General features: G+C 57.9%; 6 protein-coding genes across 6 annotated transcripts; 1 reads left to right on the forward strand and 5 right to left on the reverse strand.

Annotated features, from left to right (window-relative positions):
• Positions 1 to 173: 173 nt before the first annotated feature.
• Positions 174 to 2,067, reverse strand: BJ171DRAFT_43068 (uncharacterized protein). Its single transcript, XM_053107898.1, has 2 exons — positions 1,543 to 2,067; positions 174 to 1,418 (listed from the first exon to the last, which is right to left on the reverse strand). Exons 1-2 carry the CDS (start codon positions 1,679 to 1,681, stop codon positions 652 to 654), a joined length of 906 nt encoding a protein of 301 aa, XP_052968284.1. The 5' UTR covers positions 1,682 to 2,067; the 3' UTR covers positions 174 to 651.
• Positions 2,068 to 2,454: 387 nt separating this feature from the next.
• BJ171DRAFT_499096 (uncharacterized protein) lies at positions 2,455 to 6,110 on the reverse strand (the record flags this gene model as incomplete). Its single annotated transcript, XM_053110440.1, has 2 exons — positions 4,752 to 6,110; positions 2,455 to 4,575 (listed from the first exon to the last, which is right to left on the reverse strand). The coding sequence occupies exons 1-2, from the start codon at positions 5,928 to 5,930 to the stop codon at positions 2,455 to 2,457; spliced, it is 3,300 nt and encodes a 1,099-aa protein (XP_052968285.1). The 5' UTR covers positions 5,931 to 6,110.
• Positions 6,111 to 6,465: 355 nt separating this feature from the next.
• On the reverse strand, positions 6,466 to 8,880 carry BJ171DRAFT_597873 (Rieske [2Fe-2S] iron-sulfur domain-containing protein). Its single transcript, XM_053114787.1, has 4 exons — positions 8,305 to 8,880; positions 7,895 to 8,044; positions 7,468 to 7,671; positions 6,466 to 7,354 (listed from the first exon to the last, which is right to left on the reverse strand). The coding sequence occupies exons 1-4, from the start codon at positions 8,710 to 8,712 to the stop codon at positions 6,959 to 6,961; spliced, it is 1,158 nt and encodes a 385-aa protein (XP_052968286.1). The 5' UTR covers positions 8,713 to 8,880; the 3' UTR covers positions 6,466 to 6,958.
• Positions 8,881 to 10,385: 1,505 nt separating this feature from the next.
• On the forward strand, positions 10,386 to 14,832 carry BJ171DRAFT_499101 (kinase-like domain-containing protein). The gene is made up of 11 exons (XM_053110441.1): positions 10,386 to 10,828; positions 11,261 to 12,258; positions 12,491 to 12,570; positions 12,725 to 12,792; positions 12,957 to 12,974; positions 13,133 to 13,264; positions 13,417 to 13,533; positions 13,744 to 13,817; positions 14,021 to 14,058; positions 14,154 to 14,341; positions 14,554 to 14,832. Exons 1-11 carry the CDS (start codon positions 10,810 to 10,812, stop codon positions 14,625 to 14,627), a joined length of 1,806 nt encoding a protein of 601 aa, XP_052968287.1. The 5' UTR covers positions 10,386 to 10,809; the 3' UTR covers positions 14,628 to 14,832.
• BJ171DRAFT_43118 (glycerol-3-phosphate O-acyltransferase) lies at positions 14,832 to 18,784 on the reverse strand. The gene is made up of 8 exons (XM_053107900.1): positions 18,168 to 18,784; positions 17,911 to 17,921; positions 17,182 to 17,795; positions 16,779 to 16,956; positions 16,601 to 16,690; positions 16,239 to 16,435; positions 16,067 to 16,128; positions 14,832 to 15,867 (listed from the first exon to the last, which is right to left on the reverse strand). Exons 1-8 carry the CDS (start codon positions 18,325 to 18,327, stop codon positions 15,101 to 15,103), a joined length of 2,079 nt encoding a protein of 692 aa, XP_052968288.1. The 5' UTR covers positions 18,328 to 18,784; the 3' UTR covers positions 14,832 to 15,100.
• BJ171DRAFT_43117 (uncharacterized protein) lies at positions 18,785 to 20,790 on the reverse strand. The gene is made up of 5 exons (XM_053107899.1): positions 20,419 to 20,790; positions 20,096 to 20,331; positions 19,921 to 20,018; positions 19,494 to 19,612; positions 18,785 to 19,353 (listed from the first exon to the last, which is right to left on the reverse strand). Exons 1-5 carry the CDS (start codon positions 20,650 to 20,652, stop codon positions 19,243 to 19,245), a joined length of 798 nt encoding a protein of 265 aa, XP_052968289.1. The 5' UTR covers positions 20,653 to 20,790; the 3' UTR covers positions 18,785 to 19,242.
• Positions 20,791 to 22,561: the final 1,771 nt, after the last annotated feature.

Here is a 22,561-nt window from a genome sequence, read left to right on the forward strand (position 1 = left end):
GTGGCCTGTGATCGATTTCGAGGCAAATGCGGCGGGGCAAGAGGAGGCAAGGCCTTTCCTGTTTGGGAAGGGTTTCAGAGATGGGAATGCGGGGCTGACGCGGCTTGGAGGGGAGTTGAGCAGAGCGGCCAAGTCGCAAGAAGGCCAAGACCGGGCGCGGCTGGAGGGAAGATGGCGTTCGAGCCGCGGGGTGGACCGATTGTAAACCTTGATATGCCCCGGGCGATAGAGATGGGCAGCTGGTGGGTAGCGGCTGCAGTAACTGCGGCCAGGTGGATCGTGGCCGATCGGGAGGAGATCGATGTGCGCAAAGAAGCTTCTGTTGCTGCCGATCCACGCGCGTCCGTCGAAAGGCCTCTGCAGCGTTTGTCCTCCCACAGCAAGCAAGCGACGGCGTTCCCCGACAGCGCCTGCAAGCCGGTCTTGGTCGCACGCGATTCGAACCAGCCCGGGCCGCCGCCACCGCCGTCCCGATTGGAGCGGTCAGGTGTCCGAGTCAGTCCAGCGCCATCGAGGAGCTTTGCGGCGAGCCGCGCCGGTGGGGAGGGCCGGCCTGGCATTCGGACTGGGTGGCAGACAGACAAGCAGGCAGACAGGCCGCGGGGGTCATCGCCATCGCCGTCGCCATCGCCGGTATCAACATTGTCGGTATCAATGCCGGCGTCGAAGCAAGCCGCAGAAGAAGCCACGCGTTCTCTGCCGCCGCTGTGTCAGTGCAGGTTGGCCCGGCTGGTGCCAATAAGGAGCGTCGATGGCGATAAAAATCAGGGCTGCCTTGCAACTCGACTCGACTCGACCCGACTCAACTCGACTCGGTTGGTCTTGGCCAGATGCAATTCCCTCTTGCTGGAGCAGCGCTCTTGTCGATCCGTCAATTGCGCTTGGTCGGCGTCGTTGTTCGTCGGCGTTGTTCTTCGTCTGTGCACCACGCGTGTCTTGGCGCCAGCAGACCCGCCGCTGATTCGCCGAAATTACTGCCAATCCATTGGGCAAGCGGCTGCGGCCGCCCAAGCCCGCCATGTGCCTGCTTGGGCGGCTGCGCAGCTGGCGACTCGGGGCCCAGCACGCCAATCCTGGCTTCCATGGCAGCCCACGTGCGCGGCGCAGACACCCCTGTGGCCGAGCCCCCTGGCAGCCATGTACAGTTGCCGGAGCGATCAAGCCCCAGAGCCCCGCAGCCCTGGAGCCACAGGCGCCACCAGCAACGTTGCTGCCAACTGACCTGCCGTCTGCAACCTTGATGCCGCCTCGATGGCGCCAGGGAGCTGCCGCAGCCAGCCAGCCAGCCAGCCCGCGCCTGATCCGGACCGTTGGCTGCAGCAATCCCTGATCGAGGCAGAGGGCGTGCTCCTCGGGGCTCGCTTCTTTGCACTTGCGTTCGCACCTGCTTTCGTTCGACCTGCCAATCAAGCCACTGTCTGGCAAGATGAAGGAACGTTGGGTGGCTGTTGCTGTGGTCGATCTCCCCGAGCTGTTCGCAGAACAATCAATGAGTCATCTACCATCTCAATAGCCCGCACTGCCATCGGCTGGGACACTTACCTTGCCATTTGCTCCTGCGTTGCTCGACCGATGCGGCCGGTCTCCATGCCACCACATCCACTGCGCCCTCTGAAGAACACATCCAGAGCGCTTTCTCAAAATAGGCGGGATTCGTGTCCAGCTCAAGTGGCTTGGGCATCGTGTTTGGGTAGCTTGTTTGCGTCCACAGATGTGTCGGTGCTTTCCAGAATACCGGTATTGCCTCTGAGCCCCGTCCTGAAGCTGTATGAGCCTATCCCAGGATGCATCCATTTGCTTGCCCTGGCATTTCGAGAATCTTGAGCATAACCTTGTTATGAATCCAAGAATTTGACTCAACCAAGCAAAGCGATCGGCCACCGCTCCAGGCCGTCCGCGCTGGTCAAGCATTCTACACTTTGTTTGTCCGTGGCAATAGAATCATGAAACTCCTGTTGGATACGAAGAGGGCGCTGCGCTGTGCTCCATCTCGGTCGATCCTCCATCAGCTTTGCAGTGAGGGCGTCTTCGCCATCAATCTTGGACTCTGTACATCAACTGCGTCGGTTGCATTTGCCACGTCAGTCGCATCAGCTGCTTTGATGGTATTGACTAAATCCACTATATCGACTACCTCTCTTGTGGTTCTGCAAAGCCCGGAGTGGCGCCACTCCGTCTTTATTCTCTTCGAATTTGGAAACGATGGATTGACGAGGACAGTGACAGGGGCGGCTGTGATAAAAGCGGCAGCTGTGCAAGTACATGAACGGCTTCAAGGAAGGCACAAAAGAAGCAGCCATATCATGGACACGCGGCGAGTGTGACAGCCAAAAGACACCAGCAATGTACGGAAGAGTAGATACTTGACTAGATGCCGTAATACGCGGAGGGACAGTAGGTGCTTGGGATACAGCTATCCCAGCAATCTTTCCTTCCTATACGCGGGACCCTAGCTTACCAGGAGATTCTGGCAATGAGCGACTTGGGACCGTAGGTGCGCACGGCGAGCTTGCGGAGCTCGTCCATGATGATGATGATCAGGCCAAAGCCCAGGGGCATGAACCAGTACTTGAGAGGGATGGGGCCGCACATGAACAGGTTGTTGAAGACAGGGGTGTAGACGAAGAGGGCGGCAAAGGCCAGCGAGCAGACCGTGGCCACGAGCAGGTACAGGTTGCGGGTCGGGCCCCAGAAGGGGTTCTGCTGCAGGATCGAGTTGAAGCGGGTGCGCGAGGCGTACATGTTGCCAAACACCTGCATGATCACCAGCGAGACAAAGTACACCGAGTTGCCCGAATTGAGGGCCGTCTGGAAGTTGGCCTGCGAGATGGTCACGCCGTTGGGGAACACAATCGGATCGTTGACGAGGTTGCCGTACTGCAGAAGGTAGTCCTTGAAGCCGACGCCAACGGACTCGGTCATGTAGGTCGAGAACATGATGTGGGCAAAGGTGGCCTGCATCAAGCCGATAAACAGGTAGACGTGGCCGAACATCTGGACGTTGACGAGCTTCTCGGTCTTGGGGTTGCGGGGCGGGCGGGTCATGACGTGGCGCTCCGGAGACTCATAGATCAAGGCCACAGAGGGGAAGACGTCGGTGATGCAGCAGATGACAAGATCGAGGGCAGCGTTGAGGGGAAGGGGGATGCCGAGGAAGATGGCAAAGAGCACGGGCCACAGCTCGGACCAGGTACCGCACGGAATCAGGTACATGATGACCTTCTTGACGTTGTCGAAGCACAGACGGCCACTCTCGATGCCCGAGATGAGCGAAGAGAAGTTGTTGTCGATCAGGACCAGCGAGGCAGACTCCATGGCGACTTCGGAGCCGCCGCCCATGGCAACACCGACATTGGCGGCCTTGAGAGCAGGCGAGTCGTTGACACCGTCGCCGGTGACAGCAACAATCTCCTCGCGCTTCTTGAACTCCTCGACGATCTGCAGCTTCTGTTCGGGAGAGGTACGGGCAAAGACAAGCTCCTGGTAGCTGCAGATCTTGTCCCAGTCGCTGTCGGTCAGGCCGCCGAGTTCAGAGCCAGAGATGACGATGGCACGGCCGTCTTCTTCGATTTCTTCGATGTTGGGGCGCAGATAGGCGATCTTCTTCTCGGCCTTGGTCTTTTCTTCGCCGACGGGAGTGGCAGTAGGCTTGGAGCGCGAGAAGATACTGAAGATGGACTTCTTCTGGGGCTTTTCGACCTTCTTGACTCGGTTGACGGCGTTGGGGAGGCTGGCCACGGTGTCGACCTTGAGGGCAGTGATGATGCCAACATCGCGGGCAATGGCAACAGCAGTGGACGAAAAGTCGCCAGTCACCATGGCCACACGGATGTGTGCCTTGCGGCAGGTCTCGACAGTACCGCGAGTCTCGGGTCTGGGAGGGTCGACGATGCCGAGCAGTCCAACGAGGGTGAGGTCGTTGATCGAGTCATAGGCAAAGGGCTCGAGGCCGTCCTGGACCTGGGCGGCAGCCTGCAGCTTCTGGGCATCGATGTTCTTGTAGGCGACGGCAATGACACGCTTGCCCTGGCTGGCCCAGTCGAGCTGAGCAGACTGGATGAGCTGGCGGACGTCGGCAAAGGGAACGACTTTGCCGTCGGGGGTCAGGGCCTTGGTGACGTTGGCAAAGAGGATGTCGGGGGCGCCCTTGATGAACAGGGTGGTGCCGGCGAGCTCGGGGACGGGCGACTCTTCAAAGTCCTGGATGGTCAGCATCCACTTGTTGCGGCTGTTGAAGGGAATGGCAAAGATCTTCTTGAAGGCACCGCGGATGTTGGCAACAGAGCCGAGGCCCTCGGCATACTTGAGAACAGCAACATCGGTGGCATCGCCCGAGGCCAGGCGCTTGCTCAGCTCAACGGTGTCGGGATCCTGGAACTTGGCATCGCAGCACTGGGCAATAACGTGGTGCAGGAGGCTGGTGATGTTGTTGGAGGGCTTGGTGGTCGAGTCGCCGCAGATGCTGACGGTGGTGACGGTCATCTTGTTCTGGGTCAGGGTGCCGGTCTTGTCGGTGCAGATGACGGAGACGGCGCCGAGGGTCTCGATGGTGGTCAGGTGCTTGACGAGGACGTTCTGTGGTGGCCGATTGGGGACAGCGTTAGTTGTGCAATCAGCCAGCGTCTGCATGGAAACACGGCAGCGTGCATGTATACAGAGATGGCATGGCAGAGAGATCGGGCCGAGCCAAGTGCATGGCGAGCACCACTTGTGGGAATGCTGGGGAGCGCGTCGCGAAGCCAGAGACATACCTGCTTGGCCATTCTGCGGGCAATGACGCCGAGGGTGACGGACATGCAGATGGGAAGACCCTCAGGGACGAAGGCGACAATGATACCGCAGAGGTTGCCGAGCATGCCGATCAAATCAAACTGGGGCTGGGGCTGCTTATCCAGCACAAAGGCCCAGACAAGCATGCAGATGGCACCGCAACTAAAGGCAACCGTGGCGACAAAGGCGACAAAGTACATGACTTCCTTCTGAAGGAGGGTTTTCTCGACCTTCTTCTTGGCAGTAAGGGTGGCAATCTGGCCCATCATGGTGTTGTCGCCGGTGAAGACAACGACGGCCTTGCCGCTGCCATTGACAACGGAGGTGCCCATGAAAGCAACGTTGCGGGTTTCGGTGAAGGAAGGGTCAGTGCACGAAGTGTTGCCTCTGACGGCAATGGCCTCGCCGGTGAGGATGGAGCGATCAAAGGACAGATCGCCCGAGCACTCGATGATACGACAGTCGGCGGGAACCTTGGCGCCGAGCTTGAGCTCGATGATATCGCCGGGAACGACTTGGCCGGAGGGGATGACAACGGACTTGCCATCACGAATGACAGTGGCGTCCTGGGCGAGGAGGTTGTGGATCTTCTTCATGACCGAGTTGGACGACCAGTCTTGCCAGGCGTAGAAGACACCTTGGAAAAGGATGACGACCAAGAGAAGGATGACCAGGGCGAGGTTGTAGATGTTCGGAGCCTGGCCATCTATCTGGGGAAGCGGCCAGTAGGAAAGGAAGATGATAAAGGCGGCACACCACATGAGGAAGCAAAAGCCACCAAAGAAGAAGCTGAGGAGCTTGAGGACCTGGTTCTCACGGACGGGAGTAATGGTGTTGGGGCCCTCGAACTTGAGCTTCTGGGCAGCGACGGCGCTCAGGAGGCCGCCGTCCTGGGGAGGACGGGCACCGAGACGGACATACAAGTCCGGGAGAGGGATCGAGTGGCTGTCCTCCTTCTTCCAGTCCTTGCTGCCCTTGGCGGCCTGGGCCTTCTTTTTGGCAGGGTTCTTGATCTCGACGGAGATGGTGCGGAAGACAGGGATGATTTCCATGGTGGGCTCGCGAGGGGTGGATGTGATCCCAAACCCAACCGAGCCGCCGCGTGCGCGGGCGGCCTGGCCAAGGTCGGATGGACCGGCAACTGAACCTTCGGCCTGCATGGTAGGAGTAGCCAAGGAAGGGAGATTTCTCACGTTGAAGGAGTGGCGGGTACACCACTTGCTGGGAATCGGGTGGCAGCGTGTCCGAGATGCTGATGGCAACGGAGCAACCGATACCGATACGGGAGCAAGCCCGCTGCCACCGCCAGACGTACGCAGAATATAAACCGCATTTTTCGGGCGAGAACAGGTTTAGGTTGGGACGTCGGGGGAAAGCCTCTCATATACCTTGGAATTCCTGCCAAAACCCGCACTCTCTGCAAGCAGAGTCACGTGTCTGCTCGGTTTACGGCGACGCATTCGATTGGACGGAAATCAGTGGCCCGGACTGGCCCAGACGGATATGGGAGACAGCAGAGATCACTTTGGACTGTTGGTGGGTAACAATCCGCAAAGTGCGCGAATAAGGCCCAATGGTTTTTTTTTCTGGCGGGATCGGGCAGCGAAATATGGCCAATGGGATACTGCCGGATTCCGGAAGGAAGGAAGGCGGCAGGCCGAGCGAGCCGAAATCGTCGAGCAGGCGGGGGGCGTGCTGGTCACCAGTACCGCTGGAGCAGCAACGGAAGTAAGATGTTTGTTGATGCAAGATGCACGGACGAGAACGCCGAGCAAGCTTGGAAGCTTGGAAGCGTGGCAGGCGAACGTGCACGCCGCAGGACTCGAGAAAACCTCGGGGACAGCCGCAGCTGCCAGGACCGAAGGACGCCCACGACGACGGATGGGCCAGGAGAACAGCAGTCGTGGCCATTCGGACGAACCGCCGATTCCCTGTTCCAGCGACGAAAGCGCACGTCGGTCGAGCCGAGAGGGTAACGAGCGAGCGATCATGCAAGTGTCTGGCGGCGACCACTCCACAAAGAACAACAGCAGCCAGTCGCGGCTCGATGAATTGAAGCCAAGTATCTATCTCCGCTCGCGAACTGAGCCATCGTGGCGAAGGTGTTCGTTGGGTGCTTTTATTCGGGCCTGTGAGCGATCCGACCGCATATGAGGATTGCCAGTGCGATGTAAACCATCAAGCACCGCTACTCATCCCCGCTCAAGGTCGCAGGCACGGCCTTGGTCTCGGCGCTGGCACACGAGTGGTGGCAGTCGCCGAGGACAATGTCCTCGATGTCGTCGCTGTAGCCCTTGAACCACGGGTTCTTCTTCATGGCCTTTCTCCACCAGTTGCGGTACGTCTTGATCATCAAGTCAGCCGCAACGGGCGAGTTCATGGCGTTGGCCCCCATGGCAAGGCGCTCCTGCAGGCCAGTCAGCATCGCATAGTCTTCCATGAGAACCTTCTTGTTGAATCGCGGAAAGTACCAGCTCACAACGCTACCCAGGACAGGAATCTTGAAGGCGCTCTCGAAGAAGGTGAAGCGCTGTGCGTAAATGAATCGACAGTGGCCCTTGCGCGTCGGGATGCAGTAGAAGCTCTAGTCCGCAATGAAACGTTTGATGTAGTGTCAGTGGCAACATGGCACAGTTCTGTTTCGCTTGAGGGAGCAGCTCAGGGCGAGGCGTGCCTGTGTTGCGATCAAGGACTTACCTGGTCGTTCCTGGATTCGGTTTTGGAAACGAATTTGAGTGAAATGGTGCATGGTGGATGGAACTCAAACTCGGATGTGATCATATCGGGAAGATCCGGGTTGACCTGAAGACCTCGGATGAACTTGCCATGGAACTGACAGTCGATCGTCATGGCACTGGCAAGCTTGCGGTTGCCAATCGTCGTGTCGTGGGTGAACGGGATCTGTATCGGGGTCAATTGATCAGCGTCGAGCATCGTGAACCAATGAGCAGCAGCCCAAACCATCAGACCATCAGACTGACACCATTTCGCCGGACCCAAAGTGACCAGTGCGTTGTCGGCAGAGACGGCAGGACCAGGGTCCACGGCCGGAACCATGCAACAGCACAGACAGAGCCATCAAGCCATGTGCTGGAAGCACCACCGCCGCGGCTCAAGCACCCACATGCGAAGGGTCCAAGAAGTTTTCCAGAAGCAGGCTATGATCGATATCGAGATCGACATATCCCGAGATCGCCTTGAGATCGCCGCCCCATGGATGATAGAGCTTTGGCTTGGGTACGTCTTGCATATCCTCGAGCGTGCCTGGCCAGACCTGGAAGCAACCCCGGTCCGAACACGATGATGAATGACGAGATGGTGAGATGATGAGATGATGAATGATGCGATAATGAGATGGTGAGATGATGAGATGATGAATGATGAGCAAACTCGGGGCGGTGTCTGCATCAGAAGATCAGGAGCCATCTCATGGCGGCGTGGATGCGATGGACGACACCACACCACACCATCGCATCACCACACCATCACCACATCACCACATCACCACATCGCCATCACTCGTTGCAGACTCACCCAAACCCATCCGTCGGCCTCGTGTGCCGGATACGTCTGCACCTTGGCGTTGGCTGGGATCGAGCGGTCCTTGAGCAGGCTCGGGATATGCGAGACCTTGCCGTCAGTGTCGTATTGCCAGCCGTGATATCGGCACTCGAGCTTGCCGTCCATGATCCGGCCGACACTCAGCGGGGCGCTGCGGTGGGCACACTTGTCGGCAAAGACAACCGGCTGGTTGGTCTGTGGGTCGCGATAGAGAACAAGTGGCTCCTCCAGCAGGCGCAGGGCCGTTGGCTGCGTGGTGAGCAGCTCGTTGGAGGGGACGAGGGGATACCAGGTCTTCCGGAACTCGGTGGTCTGTTCATAGAAGAACGCACGGTTGGTGGCAATCTCGTCTTGGGTCCAGTTGGGGACGGGGCTGGCCATGGCGGTGGTGACGGTGGCGACGGTGGGATCGGTGCAGAAGGCAGAGGGGATCTGGGTCGGCGGCAGAGGCAAGCCAGATGGCGATGGATGTGGGTGGAGGAAAGGTGCTCGCGTTGGCTGCTGGTGCTCGGATGGCCGGAAGTGCTTCGAGGAAGAGCGATGCCGGCCAGATGCAGGCGAGAGAAGGCGATTTTATATCGGCGCCGATGGCCTCGAGCAGCGGGCGGGTCTGGGAGCGGGTCTGGGAGGGCCGCCGTGCTGTATCGACATGCTGCATTGGTGCTGATGTGTTGGAGCAGTGACTGTTGTGTTGGAGCTGGCTGTTGTGTTGGAGTGTCATGCTGTTGACCACCACACTCTACAACACTCCACAACACTTAACACTCGGCAGCCAGGCCGCCATGGCAATCAGCGGTGTTGTCATGGCTTGCTGTCGCTGGTCACCAAATCGGCGTGCAGGAATGGCGGGTGAATGCCGGGTGCGGAGGAATCGAGGCGGGGAAACGACAGGGACCAAACAGCCGAAGCGAGCTCGGCGGTCTGGGAAGTCCTTGGCCGGTCTGCTTGGCCGGTCTGCTTGGCCGGTCTGCTTGGCCGGTCTGCTTGGCCGGTCTGCTTGGCCGGTCTCTGGGAAGCGAGCGGCAATTGCCATGGGCAAGAGTTGTGTGCAATTGCCATGGCCATGGCTCGCACGTTCGGTGCCGCTGTCGCAAGGCAACTCTCCCTCCCTCCGCATGCCAGGTGGCAGCAGCATTGGTCATCCAGGCCGTCGTCTGGTCCAGGTGGGATCTCCGAGCCGCAGATTTCCGAGCCGCAGATCACCAGGGTGCAATGTGCGCCAGTTTGCAATGCGCCTCCCCGAGCGTGCAACCAAGAGCCGGAGATGTGATTGATCTGCGACATGACCAGCTCGGTACACTGTATTCAGGGGGGAAATGGGACACCTGCCCACAACCCATTTGTCAGCGCAGTATGCGATGGCATGCGTCTAACTATGCCATAAGAAATAGAACAGATCACTTTGGCAGCCTCCGAGTGAAGACCACCGGTCGCAGTGCAGCGATGCGGAAATCGAGGGTGCTGTGCTTGGCCATGATTGCGATGGGTGGGTGGGTGTATTCAGGTCACAGAAAAAACCACTGTCATGGCTCAACGGGGTGTCCCATTTCATTTTGGAAACGCTGAATCCCAGCCGCTCAGGTGGGCCCCAGGGTGCGCCCGGCATGTTGATATTGCGATGCTGACGTCTTCGGAGAGGCACGGCTGTTGTTGATTCGAAGAATCTCGGCGGCTCCCAGCGTCCAACACCCAATGGCCACCACTCCAATGACCACCAACTGCATTCCTAATCCGCCTTGCTTTGCTCGAGCATCTGTCCGCTCCTGAATCGCTGGCACACACTGTTGAGCTGCATCGGATCGTCGAGCGTGAGTCATATTTAAGGTCTCTCAGCAGTGCGTCCCCGTTCATTGTCGGCATCTTCAATCGTCATCGCCGATCGTCAATTTCGCCCTATCAAACCCCTGGCTGCAGTCTTGCTTCCTCGGACACCAGCCCCTTCCGCATTGCCCGCCATCGGCGCTTGCCCGAGACTCTCCGTCGCCGCTCAATCGCGCACTTCAGCCAAAGAGCCCAGCGGCCCCTGCCATCGTCTCCTTCTTCTTACCCGATATCGATTGAATCTCGTCTCTCTCAACCCTGGCAGTTGCCGCAGCATCCGTTCCCCACTTCCAGCCCCCAGAGCTATGTTTGATCCTCTCTAACTGCACGCCCTGATCCTGCCACAAGGGGTGCATTTGGAATCCTTTCTTCCAGCCACAATTTCGATTGCTGGCCAGGGTCGCTTCTCGCGCCTCGAGACCAGGATCAATTCGACCGCAGCTCCTCTCACTATTCTATTGCCGTCACATCCCTCCCCATCCCGCACTTGCATCCGCTCTCGGGATTCACACACTCCTAGCTCTCAGTTCGGTTCGGTTCGGTCTGCTCCGCCTTGCTTGCCGTCTGCTGCATCCCCCGCTGCTTCTGGCCCAACTGCCACATTCCATCGCCCTTTCTTGTCTGCAACGACGTTGTCCTCTCTTGGTCAAGAAGACTATGGCTACCTTCCAAACAGGTAACATCGCTTTGGAATCAGCCAGATCACGGCATCGACAGAGTCGGGTCGTTCGTCCCTGTGCTTGCTGATGTGCCCTTCCCCGGGACTGGATGCGCATCTTCAACCTGGCCCTCCCGCACCCATCCCTCCATCTGCCACCAATGTGTTTGCTCAATGCTCGGCGACGATTGCTCGTCTCACGGTCTTGTTGTGTGATGTTTGCGCATATCTGCAGTGGCCATCGCATCCCAGCCCCGTATTGCTCCTGCCTCTACTGTCAGGCATCACGATCGACTTTGGATCATTACATTGCCAGCATGTGCGCTCCCCCCCCCATGTCGGGCCTTGGCTGCATCCGATATCCGCCTCGTCGATCGCCCCCGTTGTAGCTGCTCTCATGTCTACAGCCTAGACACCAAGCTGACCGTTTGGATGCATCGCCTGTGGCAGAATTTTGGGTCAAGGGACTGGAGATTCCCAAAACATCGATCAGCCCCAAAGACATTGCCGCTCGAGACGCTCTCGTATCGCTCGAGGCCCTCGAACGCTCGAGCGATCCCCAGCGCCTGTTTGTCTGTTCCTGTGCAGACTCCTCCGAGCACCAGGACGATAATACCAGCTCCGACACACTCAGCCATCGAAATTGCTCTCCAAAGACCCTCAGCCGAAAGCGGCTGATCCACCGGCTGTTCATGCAGCTGAGCCAGCACGAGCCGACATCGCCTCCACCCAAGGATCGAGCAACAGGCTTGGGCCTGTCGATTGCCAACGTTCTGCGCTCCTCCAAACGTGGCCATCGGTCCAAGCCGGTGTTCAGCCGCGACGATTCGGACTCCCCGTCAACGGCAACGACGACGGCGACGACCACGGCTTCATCCTCGTCCCTGTCGTCGCTATCGCCCTCCCCGGTATCGTCGGCTCCAGTGTCGCTCTCCTCATCACCAACATCTCCAACAGGCCGTGTCCGCATGACGCTCGGCGGCCCGTCCGTCCACGCTCCCAGGCCGATGGTGGACTCTCGGAATGCCTCGCCAGAGAGAGCGCTGGCTCGCCCAGACAGCCCAACACATCATCACCGGGCCTGCCAGAATCAGTCTCACCAGCAGCGCCCAGAGAGTCCGCCTCAGCGCGACGGGCATGGGTTCCAGGACAGTCATGAGTTGGACCATCCCGGGCGGGCAGACTCGCCGCATCATCCCGAACAGCGACACCCGCCTCACACGGACGGCGTTAACAAAGCCATCGCAAAGCTCCTGCTGGTGCCCCAGACGCTCCATCCCAAGACGAAAAAGCCGTCTGTCGACGAACCTGCCTGTACCTTGCACGAAAAGTATGGCGACTGCATGGTCACAGGCGTTCTTGGCCGAGGTGCAACAGCCTGCGTGCGTCTCGTCGTCGTCAAGGAGCAGACGGGGGACGCTGTCGTCGAGAAACTGCTTGCCATCAAGGTACGCACAGACATGCTATAGTCGACATGATATTCAGGTGCTTTGGAAGATTGCGATGAAGGGCTTGGGCCAGTCGACGGGTTCTGATGATAAAAGCACGGCCTGTCGCCGGCTGAGCTCCAGTGAATCAATCCAGGCAGTCATGATGCAGGGTGGGGAATAGATGGCAGGATTCTGATAATCCTGGCCAGGTGGACACATGGGACTGACGCTGCCGCTTCTGTCATCAAAGAAATTTCGCAAGAAGAGAAGGGATGAGTCTCTCAAGGAATACATCAAGAAGCGAACAAGCGAGTTCTGCATCTCCTCAAGGTACGCCCTACTGCTCCAGAGAGGCACCCAAGTCGGTGTGGTTGATGCATTGGTCACCATGTGTCGATGCATCGACCATCATATGTTGATGATGTCCGCGCCTGCAAACGGATGCATTCTCGGTCAAACCAAAGTTGATTTGTTGTATCTACAGCCTGCACCACATCAACATTGTCGAAACCCTGGATTTGGTCATCGACGAGGACCACGACTGGTGTGAAGGTAGGCAGCGCAGGAGCATTCCGAGAGTACCAAGGCTGTGCGAGCGGCCTATCTCCTCCACCCCCCCCATGCTGGATAGTGGCCCAGAACAAGTCAATTCGACGCGGCTCTCAATCATCCGCTTGCCCCCGCGGAACTCTGCGCATTCATCCCCAACAACACAGTCATGGAGTATTGCTCAGGTAAGTCGCTATCGAGCGAGCGACATGCATGCCAAAACCACAGCCACAGCTGCACTTTACTCAATGAAGACAGTCCCCAATGCTCCACAGGATTGGGGGGGGGCAAACAGTTGCTGACTGTACATATCAATCCATGCCGCCGCTTCTCACGGACACAGGTGGCACATTGTTCGATGTCCTCCAAGAATACAAATTCAAGAGCCAGGATATATCATGCTGCTTCAAGCAACTGATGGAAGGAGTCCGGTACTTGCACTCCATGGGCGTGGCCCATCGCGATTTGAAGCCCGGTAAGGCCGCGGGCGCAAAGCGATGGCATTAAGTGGGTTGCTGCGAGCATCGTTTTCTCCATCGTGGCCCTGTGACAGCATCACACCGCCAGGCGGCGTTTCTGTGCCCAGCATCTCATCTGGCCACTGGGCGGATCACCTGTCCGGGGCAGAAAACCTCTACTTTGATGGGCAAGGCAACCTGAAGATTGGTGATTTCGGGGTCTCGGAAGTCTTCCAGACGGTTTTCGAGCAATCGCCTCATCTGTCCAAAGGGCTGTGCGGCTCCGGTAAGCGCTGCGCAAGTGCACGTTGGGTCAGGAGCGGATGTCTGTAAGGCCGCAAGATATGCGCTCAGCATCACCGGGAACCAGATAGCTGTTCGTCGTCGCCAAACTCTGGCTGCTGTGTTGCTCCGGCCATGTTTGTTGGTCTCCTGACTAACACGTCGCCCAACCGCTGCATGAATTGGCCGGGATAACGTGACGGCATGCGTCAAGCTCCTTACATCGCTCCTGAAGAGTTCATGGGACTGGAATACGATCCCAGAGAAGTGGATGTCTGGGCATGTGGTGTAAGTATATCGATGGCATCTATTATTTGAGTGATGCTATGCGATTGCACCGGCGAGGCCCCACGAGCATTCGACAAGTTTTGGCTGCCAAAGTCGCAAGAGAGGATGCTGCGAAACATTGATTGCAGGATAACTGATGCAAAGCAGATGTGCGTCATTGTTTTTTTGCGGCAACCTGATTGCCTATGCTCTACGACCATCAGATCATTTACTATACCATGATATACATGAACTTCCCGTGGTGAGTACCCGATACGCCCATCGCGACCGAGCTTTGGACGGGGTCTCTCTGGCTCGCCGTCGGCTTACACCACGAATCATCATTTGCTCGACCAGGGCGCATGCCACGGACGATGATTCGCGATACCAAAAGTTCCTGAGGTCGCGCAACGGCCAGTATGCACCCATCGACGGCTTACCAGACGAATGCAGCTCGGTGCTGAACCAGATTCTGGAGCCCGACCCGCGCCTCCGCATAACGGTCTCGGGCATCCTGGCGACGTCGTGGTATCAGGGCATGCAAGGTAACGATCAGGGCTGGCGGAGAGCGGATCATGTCTGCTGAAATCGAGGCGCTTGTTGCGGCCATGCAGATGATCAGAAACTCGGCTGTGCGATTTGCTTGGCCCACTAGTTTGATGTCGGCTGCTACCATCGACACTTCGGCATGCTGAATACGCAACCATTTGTGTTGGTCCGTCCATACCACCCTGCCCTACCCGCCTGCGATTGACAGTCTGCTCCATGCATCACCATGTGTGCAAGAAAAAGCTACTGAAGCGACATGCGAGGCGCGAGCTGCCCAAGTGAGCCCCGTCTGTCGCTGTCGCAAGAGCCGCGGCCCCCGGAGCCTACCCGCACACCCATCTCCCCGACGCAGCAACATCATCAGCATTCTCTCGTCTGTTCCATCTCCACGTACCATCCAGCCAAGCAGCTTCCCTGCTTCTACCTCTCCCGGCACACATCTTGCGTGCACTTGCAACCGGCACTCTTGGGATGTAGAAATACAGAGACAGGCTGTATACAACTCGAGGCGCACAAACATGGGTGTGGAATGGATCCATCCAGGGTCCAGGGTGGATCTCGGGCACGATGGCAGTCCAGAATAGCGGCGCTCCAGTGCCGGTCGGTCGCGTGCAGCATGAGTTGCTTATCTATCCAGACTGGTAGTAATGAAAGGAGAGGGAGGAGGCGGGAGACAAAACGGAGCAGAAGGCCAAAGCATATAGCGCAAACACAAACAAGCCGAGTGCAAAATCAGGAAGCGAGCGGCGTAGGCTCTACCGCTGGGACGTTGAGTGGGGCTTGCGCATCCTCAGGTCACTCTTGACGGTCGGCGCATCTTCATCTTCGTCGTACCCAGCGTAGCCGTCGTCCTCGCTGGCGGTGTACACAATCGATTCGGACAACGGGGCCCGAGAGGGCTTCTCGCTCTTGGCAGCCGATCCATCCAGGGCAGTTTGATCCTCGGCCTGCGGAGTGGGGAACTTGGGATACGATCCGACTCGCTGCAGGAGCGTCTGACGGCTGGCGCGGACGCGGTTGGCCAGCGAGCCATCGGTCTCGGTGCCAGAGCCAGCGGGACTGGTGAAGGGGCTCTTGCCAAAGTCCGAGACGCTGTCGCTTTCGAAGCCACCCTCGAGTCGGAGGCGCTCCCGTCTCTCGCGCATCTCCTTCTCGATCAAAGGACCAGTCTTTTCGCAGAACTCTTGGATCTTCTGGGCAAGCTCGGCTCGCTCCTTTCGCAGCCACTCAAAGTCCTTCTTCTGGGTGATGGCGCCGATCAAAGGGCGCAGGCTCTTGATGATGTCCAAGGCTACTTCGCTGGTCAGGACGGCCGCATAGCTTAGCGAAGCCAGCGAGAACCAGAAGCAGAGCGTGTACGTGAGACGTGTCGAGAACGTCAAGCCAAGGAAGCCGAGGTAGAGGTAGAACAGGATGGTGTACAGGACAAAGAATAGGGGAATCAGCGCCATCGCAATCAGGAGCTTCCAGGTCGACACGACATCTCGTCCGGTGATCTTGACATTGGACTCGGCCAGGGCCTCTGCAAGAGTGAACGTGTAGGACACGGTGTTAGAGAGGCAGGCTTGGCCGTCGAGCATCCCCTGTGCACAGGCTGGTCCCATACTGCAGCCAGGTCTGGTGCATACTATCCACCAGATGATCCGGGACACGCCCGAGCCGAGCCAAGGAAGCCACAGCTTTGCGCATCTGCCGTGGTAGCTTGCAGCACAGCCACTTACGTTTGGCCTTGAGATTGCTTATATATCCAGTGATCAGCATCATGGGGAGGTTCATGATGACACTGCGTAAAGTGCGGTACTGCGTCAGTACCAAGGGTGTGGAGACTCACTGCCGCGCCATTGATCTGCTGTGGCGAGTTGCAGCATGGCTAGTCGCCTCCAAGGTACATACCCAGGCAGAGCCATGGTGCTCAGGATGATCAGTCGAACAATACGGCTCCACAGGAGCAGAACCAGAGGATATCCGCCGATCTCACTTCGCTGGACCTGGTGGTCATGGATGCCGAAGGTGAGGAGCTTCTTGTTGTAGTTTGAAACCCGGTCCTGGAGCGCCACGACCTGAGGATCGTCTTTGAAGCGAATGTAGCCCTGTTGAAGGAGCGTAGCCAAAGGCGTTGAGCAGCGATTGGGTCAAAATCAGTGGTCTGCTCGAGAGGGAGGTGGCTCTTGTATCTGTGTCGTCAAACTCCAAAGCGCCGTGGTTGTGTGGACGACCATCAGTGAGAGCTCCGGTCAGCGGTAGGAAATGTATACCTGAACGAATCGGCGAGTCAGCGAAACCGTCTGAGTGGTGCTCAGCTTGCGGTTCAAGGGCTTGTACAGTCGTCTGGTGGCCTGAATAAGCTGGATGGGCCAAACAGTAAGGATGAGCGTTGGTACTGTGGACGACGGCCACCCAACCGCCATTTCGCGGGCAGGGATAGCGACATACCATCAAGGTCTCGTAGTCGGGGGCGGTGATGGTCATTTCTTTGAGATTCATGGTGATGAGGTTCAGCAGTTCTTGGGTGGCGTCGCGCTTTGGCTGGCCACCTTCTTTATATCGATCCACCCAGTCTTGGGATACGGCGATGGGCTCGCCATATTCGACAACAGCGCGGGAGCGGAATCTAGACGCCGTACCGGGATCAAGGGTCGGTTCAGCAGACTCACCCAGACACTTGGACAGAAAGCAGGCGCGGCTGCACGACCAGAGCCAAGACACTTCCAGAAGGAATTTCCACGCATGTTGAAGAGCTGCCGCCAGAGATAACGATGTGGCAGCGCCGCCGAGCGGGCACATGGCTTCGCTGCCATTTGTAAATTCTGTGTAAAGCAGCAGCGAGCAGACTTACCGATGAGGATGGAAGTAGTTCAAGCTGACAGGTACAATCTTGACACTCAGGTTTTCGTACTTTGCCATGGCACTCAGCGCCATGATGGCGACACCAGCCTTGATGGGCAAGAGCGAGGAGCGATCATGACTACCGCCCTCGGGGAAGATGCCCACACAGCGGCCCTCAGAGAGGCGTTGCGAGACGCTGTTGAAGAGCTCGGCCTGCTCGACATGGGGTGTGATCGAGAAGGGGTATTCTTTGGCAGCCAGCAGCTGGATGGCGTCCGGGTCGGTGACGGGCGACTTGAGGCGGACAAGGGTTTCGGACACAATCTCGGCGACCTCCATGGCGATGCGCTTGGAATGAGGGGCAGGGAGCTTGACCGAAATCACGGCACGGACATGCAGTTTCTCGGTTGTGCCGTTGGAAATGAGAATCTCAGAGTGGTTGTCGGGGGTGGCGAACTTGACAGTGCCGACACCAGGGAACGCGAGGTCCTGGGGGCGGACCACCGGGATAGACTCAAGAGCACGGCCCATGGATCCAACAAACTTTCGTTGCATGGACTTTGCGGCGGCGAGGAAGCCGATTCGGCGAGGTGTGTTGGTGGCGATGATCAGGGGGTCGATGAACTGTGGCGGCGGACCGGAACGCTGCGTCAGTGGCTGAGGGCTGTCGTGGGAATCACAGAGATCAATGCATGGGCTTGAATGAAGCTTGCGAGCCGTCTGGGTGGCTGTGGCTTACCTGGTTGTGGTCTGGGTTGGGATTGGCGGGCCAGGCAAGACAGAAAAAACGGTGGATGCAAACGTCGATGCGGAAGCAGAAGGGTCGGCCCAACAAATACACAGTCCGTCGGTGGTGAGTATCAGAGCGGGAGGGATACCCGGCCGGCTGTGGTTGCCATTGGTACATTCAAGCGTGTGGCTCAAGCAGCATACAGTCTGGGGAGAAGTGCGCCGCAGCGTTGGCCAAGGCAGCAGAGTTTGAGGGCCGTCACTTACGAGGAGCGATGACAAAGATGACGGGGCCGGACTTGGGGATGTTCTGGACGCCCCTCAGCTTGACCTCCCGGAAGAAGATGTTGAGGAACACAGTGAACATGAAGACGACCAAATCATAGGGCCGGAGCGAGACCAGCGACGAGCTGGATGGGCCGGTCATGGTGACGTGGTCAAAGGGGTTGCTCTGGAAGGGCAGGGTTGGAAGAGGACACGGCGTCGTGCAGGGCGGCTGGGACGTGCGGCTGGATGCACAGGGTAACAGGATGAGGTTCAGAAGAGATATCGGATGCGGGGGTGTCCGGGACGCAGGACAACTCGAGGTCGGTGGGGCGAGTGCGATGGGAGGAAGGAGCCGAACGGAGGAGGAGGAGGAGGAGGAGGACGCAACGCAAGCCAAGGGTCGGCCCCGAAAAAAACGGACACAAGTGCCACAGGTGACATTTGGGGCGTGTGTGTGTGCATTGCACCACCGCGACGCGATTGGCTGGGCGCGTCGTGCCGAGAGCGGAACGGGACGGATCAGAGTGCATCGTTTGCACCATCAGCACTGGGCATGTTGCACATATCCATTCGCACCGCCAGCATCTGCGCCGCGCGCATCCATATCGCTCGCACCGCCGGCACCATCGACACCGGCATCGGCATCAGCATCGGTGGAACGGCCTGCCTCGAGCCACACGGCCTTGGAAGCCACACGCGAGACAACCTCGTCCGCCTCCTTCCCCACAGGTCGCGTTCGCGTGGCCCAATCGCGTTGGGTCTGGGAGGATCGATCCAGCAGCCCAGTCGAGCCGGCGCATTCGAGCCTGTCAGGGTCCTTTCCGGGACGGCTGGGTGCGGTGTGCCCCTGCTGGGATCGCTGGCAGCGGCGGCACAGGCGCCTTGACTTGCACTGCGGGTTCAGGGAACGCTGCAGCGCTGCCGCCGAGGATCTTGTTGACCACGTAGTTGTTGATCAGCAGGCGCACCCGCGGCCCAGTTCCCGGGAGCTTGATCTCCTGTGCAGAGTCGGTGGGTCAGCCGCCAAGCAGACAAACAGCCCTGGAGATTGAGTTCCCACGGCTCACAAGGCGACCTACGGAGCCTCGCTGCACAGCCATACCGGAAGCGGCTCTGCCTTTGCAACTGGGCACACCAACGCCGACGGCGCAGTAGTTAAAGGCTTTTCGACAGGCGACATCCGGCTCTGGAGTGATCGACAGTCAAGTTAGCCTTGCTGCACTTGGGACTGCGGAGTCGCATGCTGCAGCCAACGACCATGCCCCCAACAGGTCTATGCATTCAGAGCACAACTGCTGCAGCCCTTGGAGGACTAAAAGCCCATACCTCGGTATCCCACTCGTATACCACTCGTCGACCAATATCCGACGACAGCGGGTGGGTGTCCTGTTGGCGGTGCATCTTTCTATTCTGGCGTTGGAAGACCTTGAGCCTCTCCATTGGATCTGTGATAGGTGGCGCGGCCAGGCGGTTTAATATCGCCACCCGATAGGGCACAGCTCTGACTCGCTATATCGAGGTCTACGGATGTGTACCATGGAGCTGGATATCACCACCCGTCTTAGCACTGTCGACCATGGCAAGGCGCGCAGTGCCCCGGCATCACTCGGGCAATCGCCTCCAGGAGCTCGCGAGGCCCATCACACACTTCCAATACCGTTCTACGCAATAAATCGTGCTGTTGCCGTGCATTGGTTCCTCCCAGTGGACGCCTCGTCTCTGGGTCTCCATGTATCTGTCGCTAGCTACCAACCTTTCAGAGCCTCTCGTCTTGTCGCCTTCGCCTCCATTTCGCTATATCGCTTCTGGTTCTTGTCATGCAGGATTTGGCTCAACGAACTTTCCAGTTGCCTTGTGAGTGATACAGAAGGTGAGATACCGTGAAGCAGCTGTCGCCAAGATGCTCGGGATGCTGTGTCTTGTCTTACCAGTCATCCTCCAGCCCTCCTTCGCTCAGCTCTGATTCATCAGAGTACTCGTCCTCTGTGGACTCAGTGGGCTGGGACATTCGGCTCTCGCTGGCTCGTGTTCGGCGTCGTCGCCGTGGGAGGGCGTTTGACTCTCGAGCCTCATGCCGATCCGTCTGGCTATCACGCGCTGAGACCAGAGGCTCAAATGGCCCCAAAGGCGGTAGCTGATCATGTCTGGCGGACGAAGGGGTAACCTGCCATACCCGCCAAGGTTATCACACCGGTCTGTCCACGCCTTCCTCACGACTCCCAAAGTCACAGAGAGAGCGATGGTGACTTGCCTTCTGCGATATCCAGTTGGGTGTGCCGGCCCTCGATGCTCCTGCCGATGATGTTGTCTTGGCTGTCGATCGCTGCGACCTTCCTTTCCGCTTGGCCCATTCGCCGGTGCTGATGATCTTTCCGGAACGGGTGCGGATCTCTTGCGGGTAGTGTAGCAGTCCGTCGGTACCAAGGTACTTTTCCATTTGCTCGTCAAACTCGTTTTCGTTTGCGTTGGCCAGCCAGTCGTCCATCTCGTTTTCTGTCAAAGGTACCGTGAGTTCCGAACGCAGCGTCAGGAAACGAGTCAGGGGCGCTGCAACAAAACAAGGCCGAACTTGCACACTCAAGTACAGCAGGCAGGGTGAATCTAGCAAGCGCGCTCAGAGCGCAACATGAGAATCGCCGCGGGTCTTGCGGTGGATATTGCTGGTGTCTGAGCACAAATCAAAGGATGACCCGAGTAGACTATGCTCGGCTGCCGGGGTTTGGCTTTGCCAGACTCCTGAGGCATAGCATGGTACACACCATCAAGATATTCCATTTCGTTCTCGGTGGCCTCGGCCTTGGCGGCAAGCTCCTTCTCTCGTTGGGCACGCAGCTCGCGGCGGACGCAGTGCCCTGCATCCAGTATTGGGCAATATACCAGTTAATTCGCATCTTCGGAGGACGATTGCAAATACATGGATCAACAATCTACCTCGCCACGTCTTTTGGATGATGAGCGTGCTCTTTTGTCGCCTCTGCTTGGCCTCCTGATGCCTCCTCAGTCTCAGCCGGTAGAGTGAGTGACGGAAGAACCGCTGAATCACTGTTATGGCTAATTCGATCAGGACATGGATTAGTTTGGGACAATCTCGTATCGCTCAAGGACATCTCTGACAATTTGAGTGCTTGGAGATGCTTGAGGTGAGTTTGGGTCCCGCTTGGGTACAGCGCGCGCTGCACCTACCAGCCAACTGCCGCAACATCAGTCTCCGTGCCTTCTTTCGACGCCAGCATCCCTGGACGTACGAGATCGAGTAGTTTTTGATCTGATTCTCCATCGCATCGACGCCGTACACCAGGCACATGTCCCTGGAACAGATTGAGTCGTTATTGGCATGTCGTGGAGTAGTCCTCAATGGATACCGGCTTTGAGGAGCTGGTAGTGCGCAGCCGGACTGTATCTCTTGGCTTTGTTGCCCGCGTGGCTCGTTTTTATACAGGTGCCCAGCCCAGGCATCGCTGTCGCTTCGATGCTCAGCGTCTGGACTTACGACGGAATGCCGCTGTGGTTGAGCACTGCCTCGACTTCGATCAGGTTTTGCTGTAGTATTCCCGTAATCCAAGCAAAGCGGCGTTCCTGTACTGCCTGCGCTGAGAGTCGGTCGAGCACGTCGCTGTTCTCAGGGGCATAAAGATAGCCCAAGTATGGTCGGTAGTACGGCCCCATGAAGGATTCGAAATTCTGAGAAGCGTTTTGTGTTTCCAAGCGGGAGACACATTTAGACCCGTTAATCAACGAGCATCCAGTGAAGCAAGGGACGCCGATAAGCGAGATCGGCCAGGAACGCTTCAGGGCACGGGAGAGATATCACACAGCCAGATCGTACTGCCAGATCGTACTGCTAGATCACATTGCCAGGTCGCGCTGCCATATTGCGGATGAACTTACTCGCTCTTGTGCCTGATTAAGTCGTCGATAATCTTCATAGTGCTGGGTATTCTCCGAAAGCGCTTCTCTGGGAATGCAGTGAGGGCTTTTTCGTTAGCTCGCATCCCGGGCTTTCTCTCACGCCAGTGCCAAACAGAGGCAATGGAGCTATCGAGTGCCTTGGTTTGATGTGTCGGCACAGCACGTACGTATAAGAGTCAACCAGGAAACTCTGCAGATGTGCACTGCACAACTGCAAGGATTTAATCGCGACCAGACACTTTGGCTTGCGGAAGAGCCTCTGTCCATTCGGTGCTTTCATCTCATCCACTAAAGCTCCGTTCAAGTACTGTTTGAAGCGTCGTCAGAGGCTGTTGGCGTCAGCGATCAATGTCGATCCCTCACCAAATCTCGCGGTCCTTGGGGACGGACATGCTCTCTGCCATAAGATGCGATTGGACTGACCTTGACTTTGGGAAACAGCGTTGCAATCATTGGAAGAAACTTGCGATCCGACACAATCGGAT

The sequence above is a fragment of the Polychytrium aggregatum genome (assembly GCF_025602895.1).
Source record: "Polychytrium aggregatum strain JEL109 chromosome Unknown BJ171scaffold_12, whole genome shotgun sequence".
Lineage (NCBI taxonomy): Eukaryota > Fungi > Chytridiomycota > Chytridiomycetes > Polychytriales > Polychytrium > Polychytrium aggregatum.

Excerpts from the sequence above, each read along its gene's own strand:
- BJ171DRAFT_499101 (XM_053110441.1), top strand. Across the intron at positions 12,259-12,490 it reads AGAAACTGCTTGCCATCAAG|AAATTTCGCAAGAAGAGAAG; the intron begins GTACGCACAGAC and ends CTGTCATCAAAG. Across the intron at positions 13,818-14,020 it reads TGGATGTCTGGGCATGTGGT|ATCATTTACTATACCATGAT; the intron begins GTAAGTATATCG and ends TACGACCATCAG.
- BJ171DRAFT_43118 (XM_053107900.1), bottom strand. The coding sequence starts at position 18,327 with ATGACCGGCCCATCCAGCTCGTCGCTGGTCTCGCTCCGGCCCTATGAT. Across the intron at positions 16,957-17,181 it reads AACTACTTCCATCCTCATCG|ATTCCGCTCCCGCGCTGTTG; the intron begins GTAAGTCTGCTC and ends TACGGCGTCTAG. Across the intron at positions 16,436-16,600 it reads TGACTCGCCGATTCGTTCAG|GGCTACATTCGCTTCAAAGA; the intron begins GTATACATTTCC and ends CTCCTTCAACAG.
- BJ171DRAFT_43068 (XM_053107898.1), bottom strand. The coding sequence starts at position 1,681 with ATGCCCAAGCCACTTGAGCTGGACACGAATCCCGCCTATTTTGAGAAA. Across the intron at positions 1,419-1,542 it reads ACGCAGGAGCAAATGGCAAG|ACAGTGGCTTGATTGGCAGG; the intron begins GTAAGTGTCCCA and ends TCATCTTGCCAG.
- BJ171DRAFT_43117 (XM_053107899.1), bottom strand. The coding sequence starts at position 20,652 with ATGGACGACTGGCTGGCCAACGCAAACGAAAACGAGTTTGACGAGCAA. Across the intron at positions 20,019-20,095 it reads GGAGGGCTGGAGGATGACTG|GCAACTGGAAAGTTCGTTGA; the intron begins GTAAGACAAGAC and ends ATCACTCACAAG. Across the intron at positions 19,354-19,493 it reads TATACGAGTGGGATACCGAG|AGCCGGATGTCGCCTGTCGA; the intron begins GTATGGGCTTTT and ends CGATCACTCCAG.
- BJ171DRAFT_597873 (XM_053114787.1), bottom strand. The coding sequence starts at position 8,712 with ATGGCCAGCCCCGTCCCCAACTGGACCCAAGACGAGATTGCCACCAAC. Across the intron at positions 7,672-7,894 it reads ACTTCTTGGACCCTTCGCAT|ATCCCGTTCACCCACGACAC; the intron begins GTGGGTGCTTGA and ends ACCCCGATACAG. Across the intron at positions 7,355-7,467 it reads CCGAATCCAGGAACGACCAG|AGCTTCTACTGCATCCCGAC; the intron begins GTAAGTCCTTGA and ends ATTGCGGACTAG.